The 19,822-nt window shown below is 47.8% G+C and overlaps 3 protein-coding genes across 5 annotated transcripts; 2 read left to right on the top strand and 1 right to left on the bottom strand.

The window, feature by feature from the left end:
• The first annotated feature begins 987 nt into the window (after positions 1–987).
• On the top strand, positions 988–7,074 carry dhx32b (DEAH (Asp-Glu-Ala-His) box polypeptide 32b). The gene is made up of 11 exons (XM_076141739.1): positions 988–1,269; positions 1,359–1,552; positions 2,976–3,351; positions 3,489–3,746; positions 4,211–4,304; positions 4,387–4,536; positions 5,338–5,529; positions 5,621–5,752; positions 5,862–6,052; positions 6,154–6,344; positions 6,900–7,074. Exons 1-11 carry the CDS (start codon positions 988–990, stop codon positions 7,072–7,074), a joined length of 2,235 nt encoding a protein of 744 aa, XP_075997854.1.
• A 682-nt stretch (positions 7,075–7,756) lies between these two features.
• Positions 7,757–15,715, bottom strand: edrf1 (erythroid differentiation regulatory factor 1). 3 transcript variants are annotated; one of them, XM_076141738.1, is made up of 25 exons: positions 15,268–15,715; positions 14,818–15,026; positions 14,666–14,732; positions 14,454–14,579; positions 14,125–14,249; positions 13,890–14,037; positions 13,481–13,582; positions 13,271–13,392; positions 12,989–13,100; positions 12,707–12,854; positions 12,503–12,614; positions 12,294–12,405; positions 11,884–12,168; positions 11,723–11,794; positions 11,473–11,620; positions 11,166–11,354; positions 10,770–10,970; positions 10,413–10,631; positions 10,087–10,313; positions 9,845–10,003; positions 9,465–9,614; positions 9,037–9,190; positions 8,818–8,933; positions 8,517–8,689; positions 7,757–8,404 (listed from the first exon to the last, which is right to left on the bottom strand). In XM_076141738.1, the coding sequence occupies exons 1-25, from the start codon at positions 15,364–15,366 to the stop codon at positions 8,236–8,238; spliced, it is 3,744 nt and encodes a 1,247-aa protein (XP_075997853.1). In that variant the 5' UTR covers positions 15,367–15,715; the 3' UTR covers positions 7,757–8,235. The 3 variants fall into 3 exon arrangements, with proteins under 3 accessions (XP_075997853.1, XP_075997852.1, XP_075997851.1); XM_076141737.1 differs by having other exon boundaries at positions 11,166–11,357; positions 15,268–15,714; XM_076141736.1 differs by having other exon boundaries at positions 10,087–10,631; positions 11,166–11,357.
• A 297-nt stretch (positions 15,716–16,012) lies between these two features.
• On the top strand, positions 16,013–19,143 carry LOC142991655 (autophagy-related protein 16). Its single transcript, XM_076141740.1, has 7 exons — positions 16,013–16,762; positions 16,860–16,923; positions 17,016–17,100; positions 17,241–17,314; positions 17,410–17,661; positions 17,786–17,910; positions 18,748–19,143. The coding sequence occupies exons 1-7, from the start codon at positions 16,675–16,677 to the stop codon at positions 18,846–18,848; spliced, it is 789 nt and encodes a 262-aa protein (XP_075997855.1). The 5' UTR covers positions 16,013–16,674; the 3' UTR covers positions 18,849–19,143.
• The last annotated feature ends 679 nt before the right edge of the window (positions 19,144–19,822 follow it).

Below are 19,822 nucleotides of genomic sequence, written 5' to 3'. Positions count from 1 at the left end.
CCATATATTCTTTGCGTGTCCTGGTTTCTTGCATCACTTCCTCCAGTCGGCAGGATTTGTTAATTAACTCAGGTGTTTACAATCAGCTGGTGAGTCAACAATCTTCCCTGTGAATTCAGCATTTCTGCTCAAAGTAAATCATTAATCTATTTGCCTTTGTGTTCATTTCTTTATGAGTTTGTTCTTTAGTGCATAGATCAGCAGTTTGTGCACTCAGGGGGACATTTTTCCAATAATGGCTCTAATTCATCATCAGCATTATTAACCTTAAACCTTGTGTGAATGATTTTGTTATGTATTTGTGTAGAAAGAACAATTTTCTAAAGAGCAATCTCAGCATTGATGAGTTGAGTGATTAGCAGCAAAGTAAACAAAGAGGAGGTACAAATGGTGGTCATGTATGCTAAAATGGAGTCATCTCACATACCATAAAATGAAGATTATGGGTTAAAAAGGGAACTTTTAAAGCCAGTTAATGATCTGATGTTCATGGGGTCATGTAGCACCTGGACTCGTCATTGAGGCTGTCTGAAGTAGCCTGATAAATGATTTAAAAGCACTCAATACTGCAACTGCTGGGCTCTTAATTCACTCCTAAATAGGCTGAACTTTGCGGTGCTATGAATAAACTGTACAAATACAATAAGTTGCCAGGTTTGTTTATCAGTGAAAGTGGTCTTTGAGTGGTTGACGTGTTTGCAGAAGCCACAGCTCAGGCCTCTGTGTCCTTACCCATCTATCTCTGTTCTCACAACAGTGTGTGTCTCTCTCTCTGTGTGTGTGTGTGCTCTATTGTTGAATGCACTCAATGGGATTAGCGTCCACATGACAACACAGGGCTGGACGCCTGGTGAGCCTTTCATTGGGCTCTAGTTGCAGACAGGGCTCCTGTGCTGTGAGCTGCACGCTTCACTGAGAGCCGCAGATCTGCTTCATCCCTGCAGATCGGTCGGCGCTGAGATCCAGACACATGCGGGGAAACTTGTGATGGCGCAGGACATCACCAACATGGCTGAAGAGGAGGATTTTGAGGATGAATTACTCTCTGCTTCGGCCACAGAAGCTTTGAATCAAGGGGACACGGGATATGATGATGTCCTGGAGCTTAATCAGTTTGACGGATTGCCTTATTCCTCCAGGTTCTACACGTTGCTCAAAGAAAGGAAAAAGCTGCCAGTGTGGAAAGCAAAGACTGAATTCACGGAGAGTTTGGTGAAAGGACAGTTTGTCGTTGTCAGCGGTTCGGCCACAACAGGGAGAAGTTCTCAAGTGAGTCGTTTACTTTATCGCTTTGGTTTCACTGCCATGGAAACCCTGCACACATTTAATTCCCCCACCTGGTGCTTATTTGCAAACAGATCCCCCAGTGGTGCGCTGAGTTCTGCCTGTCGGCCCAGTTTGGGCACGGCATGGTGGTCTGCACCCAGATCCACAGGCAGCAGGCGGTGGATCTGGCCCTGAGGGTGGCTGATGAGATGGATGTCAACATTGGCCATGAAGTTGGTTACAGCATCCCTCTGGAGACGTGCTGCGCCGCCGACACCGTCCTGAGGTTTGGAGGAAACACTTCTCACGCTGTACAAACCCTCACCGGAGTTTTCTTCAGTAATTAACTTGCCTGGGTGTTCTGCTGAGTGTTGGCCTCAATCAGGCAATGAAGTTTGTTAGATGAAATAGGATGAGAAAGAGTTTTGTTGATGATGTTATGAATTGTTGGCCTTTTTTGTGACGCAAGTGAAAATAGTTTATAATGAAGACGGTCCACTTGGGTCTTGATTTAATATAACTATGTTTGATGTTTATGCAATTTAAGGTTTACATTAACAGATATTGTCAACCATAAATCTATTATAGCTAAAGTTAATGACTGAAACTTGATGAATTATGAGGAAAAACTGCTTTGAATGGTAAACAAATCCGACCAAGCTGCATGTAGGAATGACCTCATAGACTTTTAGAGATTCATCAGGTTTCCCAGTGCACAAACTTACAACCGTAACTCCATCGTAAACCTCAGCCTTCTCCCTGATTCTTTCTAAAAAGTAAAGCATGGCCGCTACACTCTGCTAAATCACGCCGCCTCTCTAACTCTTCAGAAAGTGAACAAAAGGCTTGAGGGGCCCCCTTTTCTCCACAGCTGCCAGCTCCCAGTCTGTCCGTGTGTCACACTCCCTCATGTCGCTCCCACAGAAGTCAGCTGAGGAACAAAAGAGCTTAAACACACTGAGGGGAGGACGATAAGAAAAAAAAAACACGCAGCCAAGGGAGAACAAAAGAATCCACTGAGCAGAGTAATTATCAGAGTAAATTAAACTAATGGGGCAAAGCTGAAGTTTATACAAAGCACGTTTCATTAGAATGGCATTCTGTGACGTGCTGGATGGCCTCCCTGAATATACTGCAGCAGGAGGACACTGCTCTGTGGAGAGAGAGACGGGTGGGAATGTAAAGATACTCTGCTCTGTACTCACGTCTGCTTCATATTAGTCATTGAAATCACAAAAACTGCACAGGGATTGAAATGAAAAGTTCCAAAATTTTAGATACACACTTTCTTGTCCGATCCAGGGGTTCAGGTCAGGTCAGGTCCGATTGCATTCCTCTACTAGTGAACGAAGCCTCATAAAGCTTCTCATTCTCAACTTCCTTTCCAACAGCTTGGTTAGATCCTCTGGTGTCAGGTTGTCTGTACACACCAGGTATCGTTTTGCATCTGGCTGCGTGTCTGCACACAAGGACATCTTAAGGTGATGCCAAGGGTTCTAACAAAGCGTGGCCGCTGGACAAAATGAGAAGAACAACTGAACTCCTGAGATAAAGTATCAACAGCAATATTTAAAGATTCTCCCGTTCTGAATTTAAGTCTTTATCTGTAACATCATCAGCGGTGTAGTGGAGTTAAAGAAGAAATGATCACAATACTCAAGTATTTCCTTCCATTCCACCTGAGCTATCTTCTGTTTCTCTCCCTGCAGGTACTGTACAGATGACATCCTGCTGAGGGAGATGATGTCAGACCCCTTCCTGGAGCGTTACGGCGTGGTGGTGGTGGACCAGGCCCATCAGAGGACGGTGTCCACTGACATCCTGCAGGGTCTGCTGAAGAACATCGCCCTGCAGAGGCCGGAGCTCCGTGTCGTCCTCCTCAGCGCCGTTGAGCCCGGTCCCAAGCTTCTGGCCCACTACTCTGGTTGGACGGTGGCTCAGATCTGCCTGGACAGTCCGGGCGTAGGGGAGGCGGTGCACAGCAGTACCAGCGACGGATACTTCTGCTCCGCTCTCCACCTGGTGCTGGAGATCCACCGCTCCAGGGAGGACGGAGACGTGGTGGTGTTTCTGGTCACAACGCAGGTAAATGGCAGCACTGCAGGGAAGTGAGGCCCATTTGACTGCGACGCCGCCTGAGGCCATCAGGAGGAGTGACAGTATGGCGGCTGCATCTCAGTAAACTCTCCCTGTGTCTCCCTGCTCTGCTCGCTTTACATCAGGAGATCGATCTCGCCCGGGACATCTTGCTGAAGGAGGGCCTCAGCTTGCCCCCTGACCTGGGCGAGCTCCGGCCCGTAGCCGTACACCCTGGCCGCTCTGGAAGTCTACCAGTGGAGGAGGAGGAGGAGGATGGAGAGAGAACCAGAACCGGGACCAGGACCCGCAGAGTCTTCCTAACCTCCAGCCCGAACGAGGACTTCTTCTGGGCGGCAGGCTCTGTGCGCTTCGTGATCAACGCCGGCCTGGAGAGAAGAAATGTAAGTTTTGTTTCTCTGATTAGAATTGCGATATTATCTCTCATCTCCTTTTAATGGCAGAGAATTAGATTTACAAAGCGTTTTCAAGCTCAATTGAGTTCAGGATTCGTTTTCTTTCGTGGCTCCGGGCTTGAATCTCATTGGTGCCGCTGTGAGATGATGAGCAGTGCGCCTCTGAAGCTCTCTTCAACAAAGCAGGGCTTCGTGTTTTGCATTTAAAACTGTAATCTAGCTGCAGATCTGAGGTGAATCACCGTGACGCAGCATATTTTACTGCTCCATGCTAATATCCTGCATGGGGATTGAACGTTTCACCTTTTCTGTGTTCTAATATGAATTATAGATTATGTTTTGTTATGTGTACTGCCTATAACAACCTAATTTGTCATGGAAACTAAATTTTCAGTCTTAAATCTCAGTTTATGTAATAATATGAAGTTGAATTCTGCGTGTTACTGTTGCAGGTCTACAACCCCCGGATCAGAACGAGCTCAGCTGTCATCCAGCCAATCAGCACATGTCAGGCCAAGAGTCGTAAACAGCTGGCAGGTCCAACAGGTGAGGATAAAACACTTAGCATGTATTATATTGTAACTCTGACTGCTTATGTCCTGACACCGTGTGTGTTTGTCTCCTGTAGGAAAGTGTTTCTGTCTCTACCCAGAGGATAAGCAGCTTCCAGATGAGAGGCCAGCCCACATCGCTGAGTCTGACATCACTTCCTCTGTGCTCTTCTTGAAGAGGATGGAAATTGCCGGGCTGGGTAACTGTGACTTCATCGACAGGCCAGGTGAGAAGGGATGGAGTAAATGTGGTGATGTCGTCTGGCGGTGTGAGACGGCAACAGAATGGAAACATTGAGAAACAGAACAGCTTTCAAACTAGAAATGCATTCGCTAAAGACATAATATTGTGATCGCAAAGTGACAATAATGTCCTGAAACTGAAGAACAATACTCACAGCAATTACACAACTGACATCATGAGCAGTGATAATGAACAGTGTGTGAACAGACAAGGTTTCTGTTGGAGGGCAGTGAGCCGTGCTTCAGATGAACTGACAGCTCCGGGTCTGTGAGCGTCGTTACGACAGCTGACCTGCTTCCCCCCCTGACACACACGCACACGCACACGCACACGCACACGCACACGCACACGCACACACACACACACACACACACACACACACACACACACACACACACACACACACACACACACACACACACCAGGCATCGGAAGACCTACAATTCCTTAATTGAATTAAAATAGCAAACACACTATTGGAGGGATAAACTCTGTCTCTCTCTCTCTCAAACATGTTTATATGATGAAAATGAGGATTAGATCAGATTTAGTTTTCTCATTTACGACCCAAAATACACACAAAAAGTGCAGCAGTCCATTTAATCCTAAAGCAAATCATACTTATACACAAACCATCTGGGACTGCTCATTTTATATTGCAATGTATGTCAAATGTTGGATTATAATCTAATCCACGCCTGCTCTTCACCACCTGAGGGTCATTAGGCTGGGGGAGGGTCACACGTTTTCATTTTAGTATCATCCAGCATCCTCTCTGTTCCAGATCCTGGTGGCCTGATGCAGGCTCTGGAGGAGCTGGACTACCTGGCAGCTCTGGATAATGACGGTGACCTGTCTGAGGTGGGCATCATCATGTCTGAGTTCCCCCTGGAGCCCCAGATGTCCAAGACCCTGCTGGCCTCCTGTGAGTTTGACTGTGTCAGCGAGGTGGTCACCATCGCCGCCATGCTTACAGGTAAAAGCATTTACAGAACAGTAAACACTCATGAATTGAAGGGGTTCATGACCTCATGTCCGTCTCCTATCTCTCCTCGTTCCTCTCTCAGTACCGAGCTGCTTCATGGTTCCATCTGTGGACCTGAGGCCTCTGTGCCACATGAAGCTCCAGCACCCAGAGGGAGACCACTTCACCCTCATCAACGTCTACAAGGCCTTTAAGCAGAGCCAGCAGGACCCATGTGAGCTCAGAGAGAATCCTGCTTCTATTGGAGAGTTGTGTAGTCGGGAAACATGGAGGTAAAGATGAGGTGAAGATCTAAACCATGGTCTCTTCTTTCTGCTTGTTAGACTGCGACCTGGAGAAGTGGTGTCAGGACCTCTGCCTGAGCCACAACGCTTTGCTGATGGCCGACGCTCTTCGTTCCGAACTGGTGGACACCTTGAAGAGGATCGAGCTGCCGGTCTCCATCCCCGCCTTTGGTTCTCGAACCAACACCCTCAACATTAAGAGAGCCCTGCTGGCTGGGTTCTTCATGCAGGTACGCTGCTGTCATGAGACCACAGTTTAATCCTGAAGGCCCCAGTTTACTTCAGAACTACTTCTTCTACCATAAGTGTGCATGAATACGTTTCCCCTCAGGTGGCACGGGATGTGGACGGATCGGGGAACTATTTCATCCTGAGCCACAAGCACGTGGCACAGATCCACTCAATGTCCGGATACGGAGCCAGGACCCCCAAGCTGGGCCTGCCTGAGTGGGTCCTGTTCCACGAGCACTCCTTCTCCCAGGACAACTGCCTCCGCACCGTCACCGGCATAACACCAGAGGAGTAAGTCTACAACCAAACATGACAGGAAGGTTCTAGAAACATTAGCACAGGAACTGGAATCATTCACGTTATTGTTATGAGCTTTGGTTTGATTCAGTGGCTTGTTTCTATCTGTGTGTGTGTGTGTGTGTGTGTTGTGCCTGGGCCCAGCAGACCACACCTGAACGTGGTAGACATGTGAGGAAGCTTAGGAGTAATCAGACAGACACATTCCCTTTGGCTTTTGGAGCAGATGTAAAGCCTCAGTGCCACAAAGACTAATCATGTTGGCTGCAGAGGGAGGTTTCATAATCCTGCTCCTCAGTATCAGGCTGGTTGGAGAGAGGATTATGGAGCGCAGGGATCCTGGGGGAGGAAGCTCTGCTGGCGTTTGTCACGCTCTTAGTTTCTACTTCCTGATATGTGCTTTTAATCCGTCGATTGCACTTGAAATGGTGTCAGGAGCGGATAAGAGTTCACCTCCTCACAAACACACGACTTTAACGTTTGCTTCACGCATTCCTCTCCTTTGAAGTGAAATGAAATGTTTCCTCTCCTCCTCCTCCTCCTCCTCAGGTTGGTTGTGATGACGCCTCAGTATTATTTCTACAATCTTCCACCCAGCGAGAGCAAAGACATTCTCCAAGACGCTTTGGACCGAGAAGCTTCTCACTTTCGAGAGGAGAAAGCTTCGGTCTGTGAGATGGAACCCAGAGAGGAGCAGACGTCTGAGCGCTGTGTCGTCCAGTGAGCGACATCACAACCTTTAACTCTGGAACTAAATAGAATTAATATATGAATGGGGAAACTATAATAGCTGTTATATTATATATTAATGTATATATATAAGCTTGTCACATATTTTAAATGTTCAGTTCTTCTCATTATTCTCCCATCCCAGCTCTTTTTATAATAAAATCCTGTGGAACCCAAGCTTCTGTTTAATGTTTCACCTTTTGTCATCCTCACACATTTAGCTGTTCAGTGTCCAGCCTGATTAATGAGGTGGTGTGTGTGTGTGTGTGTGTGTGTGTGTGTGTGTGTGTGTGTGTGTGTGTGTGTGTGTGTGTGTGTGTGTGTGTGTGTGTGTGTGTGTGTGTGTGTGTGTGTGTGTGTGTGTGTGTGTGTGTGTGTGTGTGTGTGTGTGTGTGTGTGTGTGTGTGTGTGTGTGTGTGTGTGTGTCCCGTCCGCAGCTCCATCTGCTGCCCGTACAGTCGAGTAGCAGCGAGGTGACCCGGTTGGCCGACATTAAAACGTGGCCGCGGCGCTTCAGTGACCCGGGGTGAACGACGCAGCGAGGAGGCGCGAACGGCGGGACCTCGTGTCTCTCAACGCCTCACTTCACTGTAAAAAGGTCCTTTGGAGGTCAAACACAGCACTTTGAAGGTTGGAGAGACACCGGGTCGTACGTGTGAGTGAGACAGACAGCAGAGTCATAATTCAAAAACCTTTTATTCAGTGTCACAGCAGAAACACACACATTCAGTCATACACACAACACTGCCCCAGGTTTTGCATTGAATGTTGCCAAACTATTGCACATTGTGGAGTGAGAGAGGAAGCAAAAACATTTCAGCTTATTTCAACGGCACCACTTCAAACCGCCAAGCCCCACTTCTTCTTTATTCACAGTATCACTGAAAAGCAAAAACTCAAACCTCTCCGTCGCTCCGGGCCCTCAGCTGTTTCAGTAACAAGCAAACCCAGCAGGTCTGATGCAAGAGTTAGAAAAGGATTCATTGCTCGTTTTAGAAAGGCGCAGGTGGTGAACTTTGACTTGTTGTGCCTGAGCGTGTGGCCCTTTGACCCCAGCGTCTGTGGATCTTTTCATAAGACAGCTTTAGTTTGTAGGGGACGGGGGCTAGGAGGTCAAGTTTAGTGCTTGGACTCTTCATCTTCGTCTTCATCACTGTCACGTATGCGTACCGGCGGCGTCGTCGTCGTTTTTCACGTGCGGCTTCAGCTGCTGCAGGAGCTCGATGTAAAGCTCCACCCGGCCCAGGAGAGGTGCGTTCTTCTCGGCGCGCAGCAGCTTGGAGTAGACGCTCTTGTAGGTTTTCAGAAGCTCCTCGTCTTTATTACTGCAACAAACACAAGAGGAGTCAGACGGATCGTGACTCATGGAGGCTACAGGGAGGATTCAGAACCAAGAATGGAGGAAAAACACCGGAAGGGTCTCAGATTCCTGCTGACCTCGGTTTGCGCTTCATGGCCGTCATCAGTTTGATGATCTGCAGCAGCAGGAAGGAGAAACTCGGCTGAAACACCCCAATTAACTTCATCACTTCCTGGAGGTTCAGGCCTGAGCCGGAACAACCGGACACGTCGGCACATTCTGCCGACTCAGCTGGCTCCGGTTCGTTCAGCTACACAAAGAGAAGTGACGGGTGAGTGTGTGTGTGTGTGTGAGAGTGTGTGTGAGATCCAAAAACAAAAGCTGGACTAAGAATAAACCCTCCTCTGCATTTCCCCCTCCAGTCTCACTGATAATGACCTCAGGCTGCTCCTCTAAGAGTTCTTTATGAAAGAGCTGGAATGCAAAGCGAGTCTCAGTCATGATCTCCAGAGCTCCAGTCAGGCTCTTCAGTTTGGCTCCACTGCTGCTCTGACCTGTGGAGACAACAGCACCAGACATCAGACCATCACAGTGCAGAAGAAGAAGGAGGAGGAAGAGACGAGACGTTAATGAGATTGTGCGGTGATGAATATTCACCTGCCATAGTAAACTCAGCGAACGCCACCCACTCCAGCAGCGTGCGGAGCAGCTCACAGGGAGCGTCCTTCAGGCTGAGGAACAAGCGAACAGCTTTGCTGTAGTGCAGCTCTGCCAGGCTCCGGTGCTGCTTCCTCAAGTGTTCGTCCCCCACCTGTCACACAGTCACAGTGAGTGAGTGTGTGTGTGTGTGTGTGTGTGTGTGTGTGTGTGTGTGTGTGTGTGTGTGTGTGTGTGTGTGTGTGTGTGTGTGTGTGTGTGTGTGTGTGTGTGTGTGTGTGTGTGTGTGTGTGTGTGTTATAGTCACTGAGATGTGGCGTACAGATGTCCCATCACTGTGTCTCACTTATTCATCCTTGGAAGAATATAAACTGATTCTTCTTTCTTTCTTCTGGTTGTGTTAAATATTGGATGGATTTTTTCCCCACCTGGTTGCGGTAGCAGCTGTGGTACATGGAGGCGAGGCGGTGGTGGATGGTGGCCGCTCTGTACTGGTAGAGCGGCTGGCGTGCCGACTCGGTCTGCAGGTCACAATACTTCAGGGATTTCAACATGGCTTCAGTCACCTCACGCTCGATCTGACAGGAGGGAGGAGGAGGTAAGTGAGTCCAGGTGATGTTGGCTTCACCGGTAAGAGGATGACTTATTAGAGACGACCTCAGACAAAACACTACAGGTGCCACCACAGAAGAAGAGGAGTTTGTTAAGAAAGAAAGTGTTATCCTGTGATCCCATCCCTGTGCTGCATATTTTCCCTTCATCAGCAGGGAACCATGCAGCCCAGACCCTCTGTGCTCTGTAAGCTCACCTGCTCCTGGGCCTTCCTGGACAGTGGAGCGTAGTCCTGCAGCAGCGTGGCCAGGGTGAAGTACGTGGTGGAGAGCTCCCAGTTCACACTGTCCCACACTGCTGCGTGGCTCTCTCTGCTCGCCAACGCCTTCATGGCTCTCTGGTAGTAATCTATAGCCTGCAGTCAAAAGAAACAGAATGATGGTTAGGAAATGCTTGGTCCGTCTTCCTGACACGATGCTGGTGGTTCTGTCTCTGCACCTTGTTGTAGTAGAGCGCCTCCTCAGGTGAGAACTCCCCTCTGCTCTGGTCGTCAGAGACGGCACAGTGAGCCTGAGCACAGATTCTCATCAGCCTGCCCGTGTTGCACAGCAGCAACGCCGTGTTGGTGGAGTCTGCTATGGCTTCAAAGTCCTTCATGCCTTTCTCAAAGAACGCAAAGCTCTTCTTCCACAACTCCTGCTCGGCCACAGACACCGACCTGTTGACTAGAGTGAGACGAGACGAGACGAGAGGCGTGAGAGGAGAGGGAGGTGTAGAAGAGCAGACGGGTAAAGGAATGAGAGTAGAAAGTCTCTCCCCCCCACCTTCCTTCTCCGTCTGCATGGCTGCAGCCTGGTTCATGTAGTAGACGCCCATCTCGTTGCGGATGTTTCCCAGCCGCTTGAGCACCTGAGCGAGTTGATCCGACGCCAGAGCTTTAAGAACTCCAGAGACGAGCAGCTCGTACGCCGCCTCGTAGCATTTACAGCTAACAAACAGCTGGTACTCTGGGTCCATGGCCAGGTCTGTTACCATGGTGAAGGCTAGAGGGATTGAAGGTAAATAAACATTCATGTTAACAGAAATACAAATAGGACATTAGTTGTGAAAGAAAACACACATTTATGAATAGAAGTAGGAACTAAAACAGATGGTGAAGTGTGTGTGTGTGTGTGTGTGACCTTGACAGCTGCTCTCTCGGTGCAGGCTGTGCAGGATCTCCTGGTCCTCTTTGGTCTGGTAGCTGTACTCCTCCAGGTACGCTGCTCTGTTGTTGGCGTTCTGTGCGAGCATCAGCTGGATGTCCCCACACAGAGACAGACACTGGCTGTGAAACTGCAGCACCTGTGGGTGCAACGAGCTGCTCACTGAGCAATAAGCATCTGGGGAGAGGAGCAGGGGAGGGAGACCAAATGAAACGCTGGAGCAGGAAGAGCAGTAAAGCTTTTCAAAGTAATGTAGGGTTGAATTCTGGAGTGGATTATTTGGAGGCGTTTTTGTCGAGTCAACAACAAAACTCTTCCCTCAGCTCACATATCTAGTGTCCCTGAGGTGCTGCTCAGGTGAATCAGACGTACCGTGGCACTGCAGAGCCAGTTTGATGTAACGCAGGGCTCGGCCGTACTTCAGCAGGTTGGTGGCTGCGTCTGACAGGACGAAGTACGCCTTGGAGGCCTTGAGGAAGAGCTGCAGCTTCATGTGGTGCTGCCAGGAGCCGGGGATCATCCCCGAGCGGGTCGGGTGCTTCTGGTTCTCCTGTAGAGGCCCTGCTGGTGACACAGGGAGAAACGGAGGGAGGAGTTATGTTACGATGGAGCTCCTCTGTCTTGTTTCATTCTGCAGCATTATACTGTGTGTGTGGTGAAGTGAGGGCTGCAGACAAACCTCTCTCCAGCAGCAGAGAGATGCCTTTCTCTGTGGCACAGGCTCCACTTGCACTTCTGTCTTCATATTTCAGAGGGATGGGTGTGTTGGGGTCTGCAGCAGGGAGGTCGCTCTCCTTTTTGATGCTGCCATCCACCGCCTTCAGCCCCTGTGAGTCAGAGCACAGCCGTGTCACACAATGTGTAAGGTGTTGGTTGGTAGAAAGGTAAGTATGAGGAGTGTAAACACAGAGATCCTCATGCAGACTTGCCTTTAGGACGCAGCCCAGGACGTGTCTGCATCGCTCCTCCTTGTCTTTGGAGATAGGGAAGGTGCAGCTTGGCTGAGGGGAACAAAAGACACAAGATCTTAACCTTGACACAGATTTCTTTCCTGTTGTGTTTAAGTGTTACAGCAGAGAGGAGCGCTCACTCTGATCTGATGTGTGGACTTGTACTTCTCAGGCACAGACAGCTCTCCCACCGAGCGGATCACGGCCACGGCTTTGCTGTCGACCTTGGGGCTGGAGCAGGCGCCGTAGCATCCGTCCTCGTCGCTGTCCTCCGTCAGATCCTCTTCCTCCTCCTCCCCCCGGTCTTCGTCGCTGTAGCTGTCTTCGGAGCCGCCGGCCCGCAGCGACTCCCCGCCGTCTTCGTCTTCGGGGGGCTCGTCCAGCTGGAACAGCTCTGACAGCATGTAGTGAGCCGAGGCGATGATCTGTACGGGCGCAGAGAGCCGGAGTCCCGTTCAATCAAATCTGCACTGTAGCGTTTCAGATGTGATGCAGCTCATTTACAACTTCCCCCCGGTGTGTAATTCTGAGATTCAAAGCTGAGGCGTACCTGTGGATGCTTCTCCTGGTCCAGCAGCTTCACACAGTTTAAGAGCAGCGTCCTGATGGTGCCGTAGTGTTTCCTGTTCTGTGTGGCCTTCACCATCATGTTGCTGGCCACTCTGTAGCACACAGACAGGGTGAGACAGGTTGGTGAGTGCAGTTTGTTATATTTCTACACTTTCCAGCTTGTTGTTGCCACAGCAGCAGGATACCTACTTATAGAGCAGCACAGCCACAGGGAGGGTGAAAGGATTCTGACATTTCTGCTCCTCGGCCTCCTCACACAGAGTGGTGAGGTCGTAAAGCTTCACGATGTCACTCCCGCTGGCTGAGAGGAACAGCGAAAGAGGGGAAAGGTCACGCAAGAGCACGACTGCAAATAAGAACCAAAACCTTCTGCTGTTAGCTCGTCTCTCTCACCTTTGAACAGCCAGTAGGTGTGTCCCTCTTTGGTGCAGTTGGACTTGAGGAAGGAGAGGATGTTCTGAGCGATGTCCTTCACCACCCTGGTGGAGAAGGTCGAGTTCTCCAGATGTGGGATGTCCTCTGTCTTTATCATCTCGTATTTCTACAGCAGAAGCCACAAAGACGGTAAACAACGACAGAACAAACAAACCAATGATCGAAGAATTTAGCAGCCATCAACATTAGGAGTCTGATCTGTGGCGACATCATTGATTAGATCACATAAAGGAAGTTCACCTGAACGATGCCGTTGACGTGAAAACACATGACGAGCTCTGGAACGTTGCACATCAGATTGTCCAGCCAGTAGTCGATGCCCGTCAGAATGTTGATGGGTTTGTTGTTGTCCCTGAAAAACACAGAGACAGAATCAGAGATGAACAAAGATGAAGATTCAGCAGCTAAAGTTAACGTTTTGTTTTTATCCTCTATTTCATATTAACATCTTGTCACAAACTATTTTCAACGATATTTTGATTGGAACATTGATTGGAAGAACAAAAAGCTTAAATCTCTCACCTGAGTCTCAGACTGACGGCAGGATAGCGCCCGCCTCCAAAGATGGGCATGTTGGACCCAACCAGCATGTGGATGTCCTCAAACGTCCACATGATGTTTCTAACAAAGTCGTTTCTCAAACCCTGTCCAGAAACAACATACATGAATATCTCCCCAAATATGAAGACAGCCTCTCTGATCTCAGGTTTGTGTCGTGAAGTGAAGCATCACCTGACTGTTTTCTCCCTCGTTGAACAGCGTGAGGAGGTTTTGGTCTTTGGGGACGGACGTGACCTGGCCCAGAGCGAACAGGCTGTCCATAGAAACGCTGTCCTGCACATGACAGAGAGACTCACACTGTCAGAGCAACAAACAAACACACACACAGCTGTCGTCTAAGGCCATGCTCAGACCAACCACAGCCTGATGGAGCTGTATAAGAAGCTGCTTTGTGATTTGTCAGTTTTGTCTGCAGCTCTCTGCTCTGCCTGAACACAACCTGACTGCAGCTCTCAACTCACAGCTGCATGACACATTTCACATCAGGACTGAGCAATACTCAAATCTGTCTGTGTGTCACGACGGCTTCAGTGTGACTCTCCTCTCCCTCTCAGGTCACACCAGTTCTCCATGCAGGTACCTGTTTGGGGGCAGCAGACTCCTCTGAATCCGAGGGTGTGCTGGTGAAGGTGGAAGGCCACGTGGAACTGAACTCGTCTGCCTCGTTCTCCTCCTCCCCCTCGTTCCGGTTGCCAGGTACCGGCTCCGCTGCGCCGTCGCCGTTTATACTGAGGGAGACGCAGGGATGAAACCATAGCGGTGACGAAACCGTGCCGACAAGTACGAGTGTTTCTGTAGATGGAGGAAGAGCTCACCTGTAGTAGAGGAACTTTGACAGGATCGCTTTCTGATACCAGTGCTCTTTACTCTTCTTCTTCCTCTGCCACTTCTGATCTATAAGCCGCTGGTAAAACTCCTTCAGCCAGGTCCAATCTCCTGTCTATATATACACATACACACACACACACACACACACACACACACACACACACACACACACACACACACACACACACACACACACACACACACACACACACACAGCATTCACAAACTGAAACCACCTTACTGACTGATAAAGGATTGAAAAATGTTGACTTAAATTCCCCTCCCAGGAAGTTTGTTGCCGTGGAGACGTCTGTACCTGAGAGGACCTCATGAAGAGCTCTTGGACGTCCAGCTCGTCCAGAAGCAGCGTCCTCCCCACACGGTGGACGGCCATGCTGACGTGAGACTTGCTGTAGGGGATTTTCAACAGCTTCTTGATGTTCTGGACGGTGAAGAGAAAACAAAGTCAATGTCGGCCCTGTCTGATGTTGGTAAACAAAACAGTTTGTCTTCCACAGCTTCACAAACCTCAGAGTCCGACACCACGTCCACATCGTCCCCGATACAGTCGATGAACTCATACGCCATCCCAAAACTACAAGAGATGAAGAAAGGAACCTTTAATAACTACTACCTGCTCTTAACCGTCAGTCCTGACACTTAAGTCCTCTGTGTTGTACCTGGAGAAGGGCTTGCTCTTGCTGCTGGAGCCCAGCACGGTGGTCCCAGCACTGCCCAGCTGGGGATTCTCCCTCAGCCAGTTGGCAGGAGGAAGCTTTAGGTCGGTCTTCTCCTGCAGCAGGGCGTAGCTTGTGGGAGGAGGAGCGGCAGAGTACTTCACCACCGCACGGCTCTTTATCTCACTGCTGCCCGAACACGCACCTGACTCCTTCAAACGGCAGAGCGTCACAGGGTCACAGGTCAGTTAGAGGAGAAGAAGAAGCTTTCATACAAAAATAGACTTAAATGGCGACACAGTTAACGTTGCAGCAAACACTCAATGGTTGTAGAGATTAAGGAACACACACGCTCCGGTACACTTGTTGGACGGAAACACACACCTCCGTTTATCTTGTACATAAACATGCATCACTCTTAGTCACACTGAGAACAATGGCCGGTGTCCTTACGTATTTGCTGCTCTCTCCATTGCTGGCCGGGCTGCAGCTTTCTTCCTTAACATAATCCGACAGAGTCCCAGGTTCTCTGTCCCCGCCTGACGCGCTCATACTGGACAAGGGACCGGGCAAACCAGTTTCCTACAACTAAACAGACCAGGCAGCCATGTCTGTGAACGGACTGTTACTCCGTTAACGGGAGAGAGAGATGACAAAGAAGACACCGGCGGCTGGTGTTGCTCTCTGTTATGCTAGCTCGGTATGCTAGCGCTCTGAAACTGAAGCGCTGACTCGTGTTAATGTTAAGAGAGAGAAGTGAAATGACGCGAGGTTTGAAATTAAAGACATTTATATGACACCATAGTCATTTTCAAACGATACGTAAAAGTTCGCAACTTCCACTCGTACTTTGGGCATCAGTTAGCCAGCCTGTGGTTAGTTGTTGACACATGCTGACAGCAGACCACTTCCGGTTTCACAGCGAGTCAAACTTTAAACGCGACATGTTTTTCTGTATTTTACTTAACCAAAAAAACACATTTTTATAAAACCACAAAAATGTGTAATATATGTTTCCAATGTAGGAAAACAATCTAATTAGTCGTACTGAATAAATGTTAAACCGGAAGTACTTTCTGAATTAACATGACGTCACGTTTGTAGAAAGCTGCCGTATGTTCTAGTCGCTTCTATTTTTTATTGTTATTTATTTGGTTTGGTTTAATTCTCTTTTTGAAACACAGGCACACTAACAAAAACAAAATAAGTCTGTAGAAAAAAATGTAATTACAAGAAATAAAATGTATTTAGTGTCATTATTGTTATCTTAATGTTTATTTAATATTTGTTCCATTCTTACATTTATGGAGAGGCTCTTCTTGATTCAGTTGCGGCTCGTTAGTGATTTAAGTCCATATTTTATCAACTGTAAAGTCATTTTGCAAGGACAAGTAAGCGTATTTAAGTAGCCAAAAAGTAATTAAAAAAAAATACACTAAATATATAGGATAGTAACTAAATCACTATAAAACAAACCGATTGAGACAAATATCAGGTGGGGTTCATGTGATGAGATACAGCATGTTACCACAAAACAGAACCCAACTAATGAGTCATGAGTAGACTAATGAAGTTGATTAATGGCTCGAATCTGTTCTCTTTTATTCTATTCCATTCTGTCCTTTGAGCACCGGGGTCGTGTAGTCAGGCTCAGGAATGTCTTACAGCTGGGTGAGCAGGGAGGAGCTGGTGAACGGGGCTGTGTCGCTCATTTTCGCGCACTCCGGCTGATCAACACCAAGTTTAACTCGTCGGTCTCGTCGGAAATAAGCACAAATACCACCGGGAAGGAGATACTGAAGAAAAACCATCACTTTGGAATATCTCTGGGAATTCGAGCCAAATTTGTGCTACTCACAAATGGAAAGCTGGAAGAATCACGTGCGTGCACAGCTCCTGCAGAGAGACCAGACAGAGAAGTTCCCATACGAGGGCGTCTACACAACCTGTAAGAGTCACACACACACACACACACACACACACACACAAACACACACGACCTGAATCCTGCTGAGATGTTTAATATCTGCCTTCTTTTCTTTCAGTGTCTTTGCTGGCAGAACGTTTTGAAACTCGAAAACTAATTTTGGATGAAGTTCAGTCCAAGAGGTTAGAGATGCAGAATGTCAGCAAGTCATCACTCCGCTTTACAAAGCTTGACACCAAACACCTTTAAACCTGTGTGATGTTTTTTAATTCAGTTTAGAACGAGCAGGAGTTGACGTGGGGACGAACCCGAGACTCCTTTACCTCCAGCTGAGAGAGAGTGAACACTTTGCAGAAAAGGTGAGTCAGTTTAGACTTTGACTTTATGCCCAGACAATGATCGTGGTCTCATTGATGATGATTGAGACGCAAGCATGAGTTTGTGTCTTGATAGTGTCAGATTGCACGTATCGATACATTGTGTGTTTTCTGTCCTCCAGCTCTCTCAGACCGTCTCTGACCTCACCACTGTCCTCTATTTAAAAGAGGCCGAACTGCAGCACTGGCAGTCACAGTAAGTCAAACTGCTGTAAACAAAGTGATTGTCAGTCTTGACCATCAGGCAAAGAAATGGCCGGTGAATCATAGCATCTACATTTGCTGTTCCAGGGTTTCCCGCTTCCGCCAAGAGGCCCTCACTCTGGCTAAAGGGAGCAACACCATGAAGGACACCCTGTCAGAATGCGACTTCACCATAGAGACCCAGTCCAAAGAATTGAGAGCTCTGCGTACGGAGCAGAGAGAACTAAGAGACGCTCTGGCAGAGGCCTGCAGAGAGAAAGAACGCCTCTTACAACGATGGATGGAGGAGAAGAGGAGAGAGGCAGAGCGGCTGAATAAATACAACGACACACAGGAAAGGTAAAACGAGTGTGTGTGTGTCTGTGTGTGTGTGTTAAAGCTCCAAATGAGCTTTCAGTCGTGCTCGCTGTCGCTTCAATGCTACGTGATGAAATCAGTGATGATTGCTTCCATGTTTCACCAGGTGGCAGCGTTTGGCCCACCAGCTGCAGAAGAGCCTCCACAGGGAAATGAGAAAACACTGTGTTCCCATGGTGACGAACTCCTGGAGCGCTGCCACAGAAGCATCTCCACCCTCAGCTGTTCAGAGTAAGTGTTCTCATCCAAATATGTAGAGATGAGAGTTTAGAATGTCATAATAACATATATTTAGATTGAAAGGTAAACACATTTATAGAGAGAAGTGTGTGTGTGTGTGTGTGTGTGTGTGTGTGTGTGTGTCAGACAGCAGCAGCAGATGTTTATCTCTGCCTCTCCATCCTCCTCACTGTAGATTAGTAACACATGATGGCTCCTCATTCTGATAACCTCTCACACTCGGGGGGATGCAGAGACCAGGATGGTGTTTGGGATTCATGTGGTGTGGATGGGATAACACAGCGCCCTCTAGTGAAACTGTTGCTTTGCTTCCAGATACACATGATATGTTATACTTTAGAGTTAAGAACCTTGCTATATTATTTAGTTTTATCAATATTGTAGTACGACATTAGGATTAAGAGGCTTGATACTCCAATTGATGCTGAAGCAGCCATTAAGAATGGATGATGGCATTTGAGGAGCTTTGAGGTTCTTGCACCTGTGTTTATGTTGTGTTATATATGCTATTCATTAACCTGCCAGTGTGATTTGCTGTTATAAGATTTAATTTAGACACAGAGGAGAATCATGTACCGGTGGAAGCACAGAGAGATTAAATGTTTCCAATAAGAGCTGAGCTTAGCTGGGAGTTCACCCAGGCCATCAAATCGTAAAGATGAAAGCTGTCCCATCCTACCAGCTGTAACAAAGCTATTAGGCCGCTGGTGGAGATGTCCAACGAGTCCAATCTGTGCACGCCCACACAGTCCTGAGAGCTCAGAGACAATGACAAAGACTCACTCACCTAAAGCTTCTATCTCTCGTTTGGTTGTTGGCTTGTTTCAGGTTTACGTGAAGCCCAGTCCACCTCAGAAGCCTCTCCTGACTGTCGACCCGCCGGGAAGGAGCGCTCGGCTGTGTCCCACGAGAGGCCAGAGTGTGTGTGAGGCATGTATGAAGTCAAATCATGAGGTTTTTCAGAGCCAAATACTTTTTTATTGTACAACTGTTTGATTTATTTAGTAAAAAGAGGAAATAATATAACACAATAAACACTTCAGAACAATCCACTCTCAGATTGTATGTTTGTTCCTACAGGATTCAGTGTAGCCAGTGTTTGTTCTTCACTTCACTTCTCATAAATGTGAACCAGCTTTTTGTGGTTGTTCAGCACTGCCACCTGTTGGACAGTGCTGGTCACCCCTACAGGCCTCTGCAGGCTGCTCTGGTGTCTGAAGTTGATGTCACGCATATTAAGAAGTTTAACAGTATATTTAGCCTTATATTCTATTTGTTCTCTTTTCTAAAAATGACAGCAGTTCTGCATCCATAACTTAACAGTTTACAGTAAACATTAACAAATCCAAACGTGTGTTGTGGTTGTTTCTGTCTGGAGGGGACAAAAATGGAGCCAGATATAAATAAACGTTGTCTCGTTTGGCAGAATGTTGTAACATTTGCAGACGAGTTTGCTTCCCCTTTATAGATGTGTCACTTCATGTTAGTAAACGAGGCATACAGTGTTTGTCACAGGTACAAGGAAACAAAGGAAACCCTTCTTTCTATAAATGTTTCATCAGAAAACACTGAGCAGCAGCCAGATAACAGCGTTGCTCACCACAGTGTCAGACTGAAGAAACAATGGTGATGTCATCAAACTTACAGTGATGTCATCCAAACTTCCATCCTTGCATCCATTTTCCTTTTCATCAGCCATCTTGTCATGGGGAATTTATTTATTTATTTAATTTCACAATATATGACACTGTAGCTTTGGTGGTTTAGATGACATCCTGACTGTAGGGGAACATTGGTGTAATTCTTTTGGATGACATCATTGTTGTTAGTGTGTAAACGATAATGGTCGTGACACTATGGTTCATGTAAAGCTTTAGGGCCTCATACAGTGTTGCAACATCGG

The sequence above is a fragment of the Genypterus blacodes genome, unplaced genomic scaffold (assembly GCF_046128005.1).
Source record: "Genypterus blacodes isolate CSIRO-AG114 ecotype Tasmania unplaced genomic scaffold, CSIRO-AGI_Gbla_v1 ptg000020l_1, whole genome shotgun sequence".
Classification (NCBI taxonomy): Eukaryota; Metazoa; Chordata; class Actinopteri; order Ophidiiformes; family Ophidiidae; genus Genypterus; species Genypterus blacodes.
This window is presented reverse-complemented; position numbering and strand designations above follow the sequence as displayed.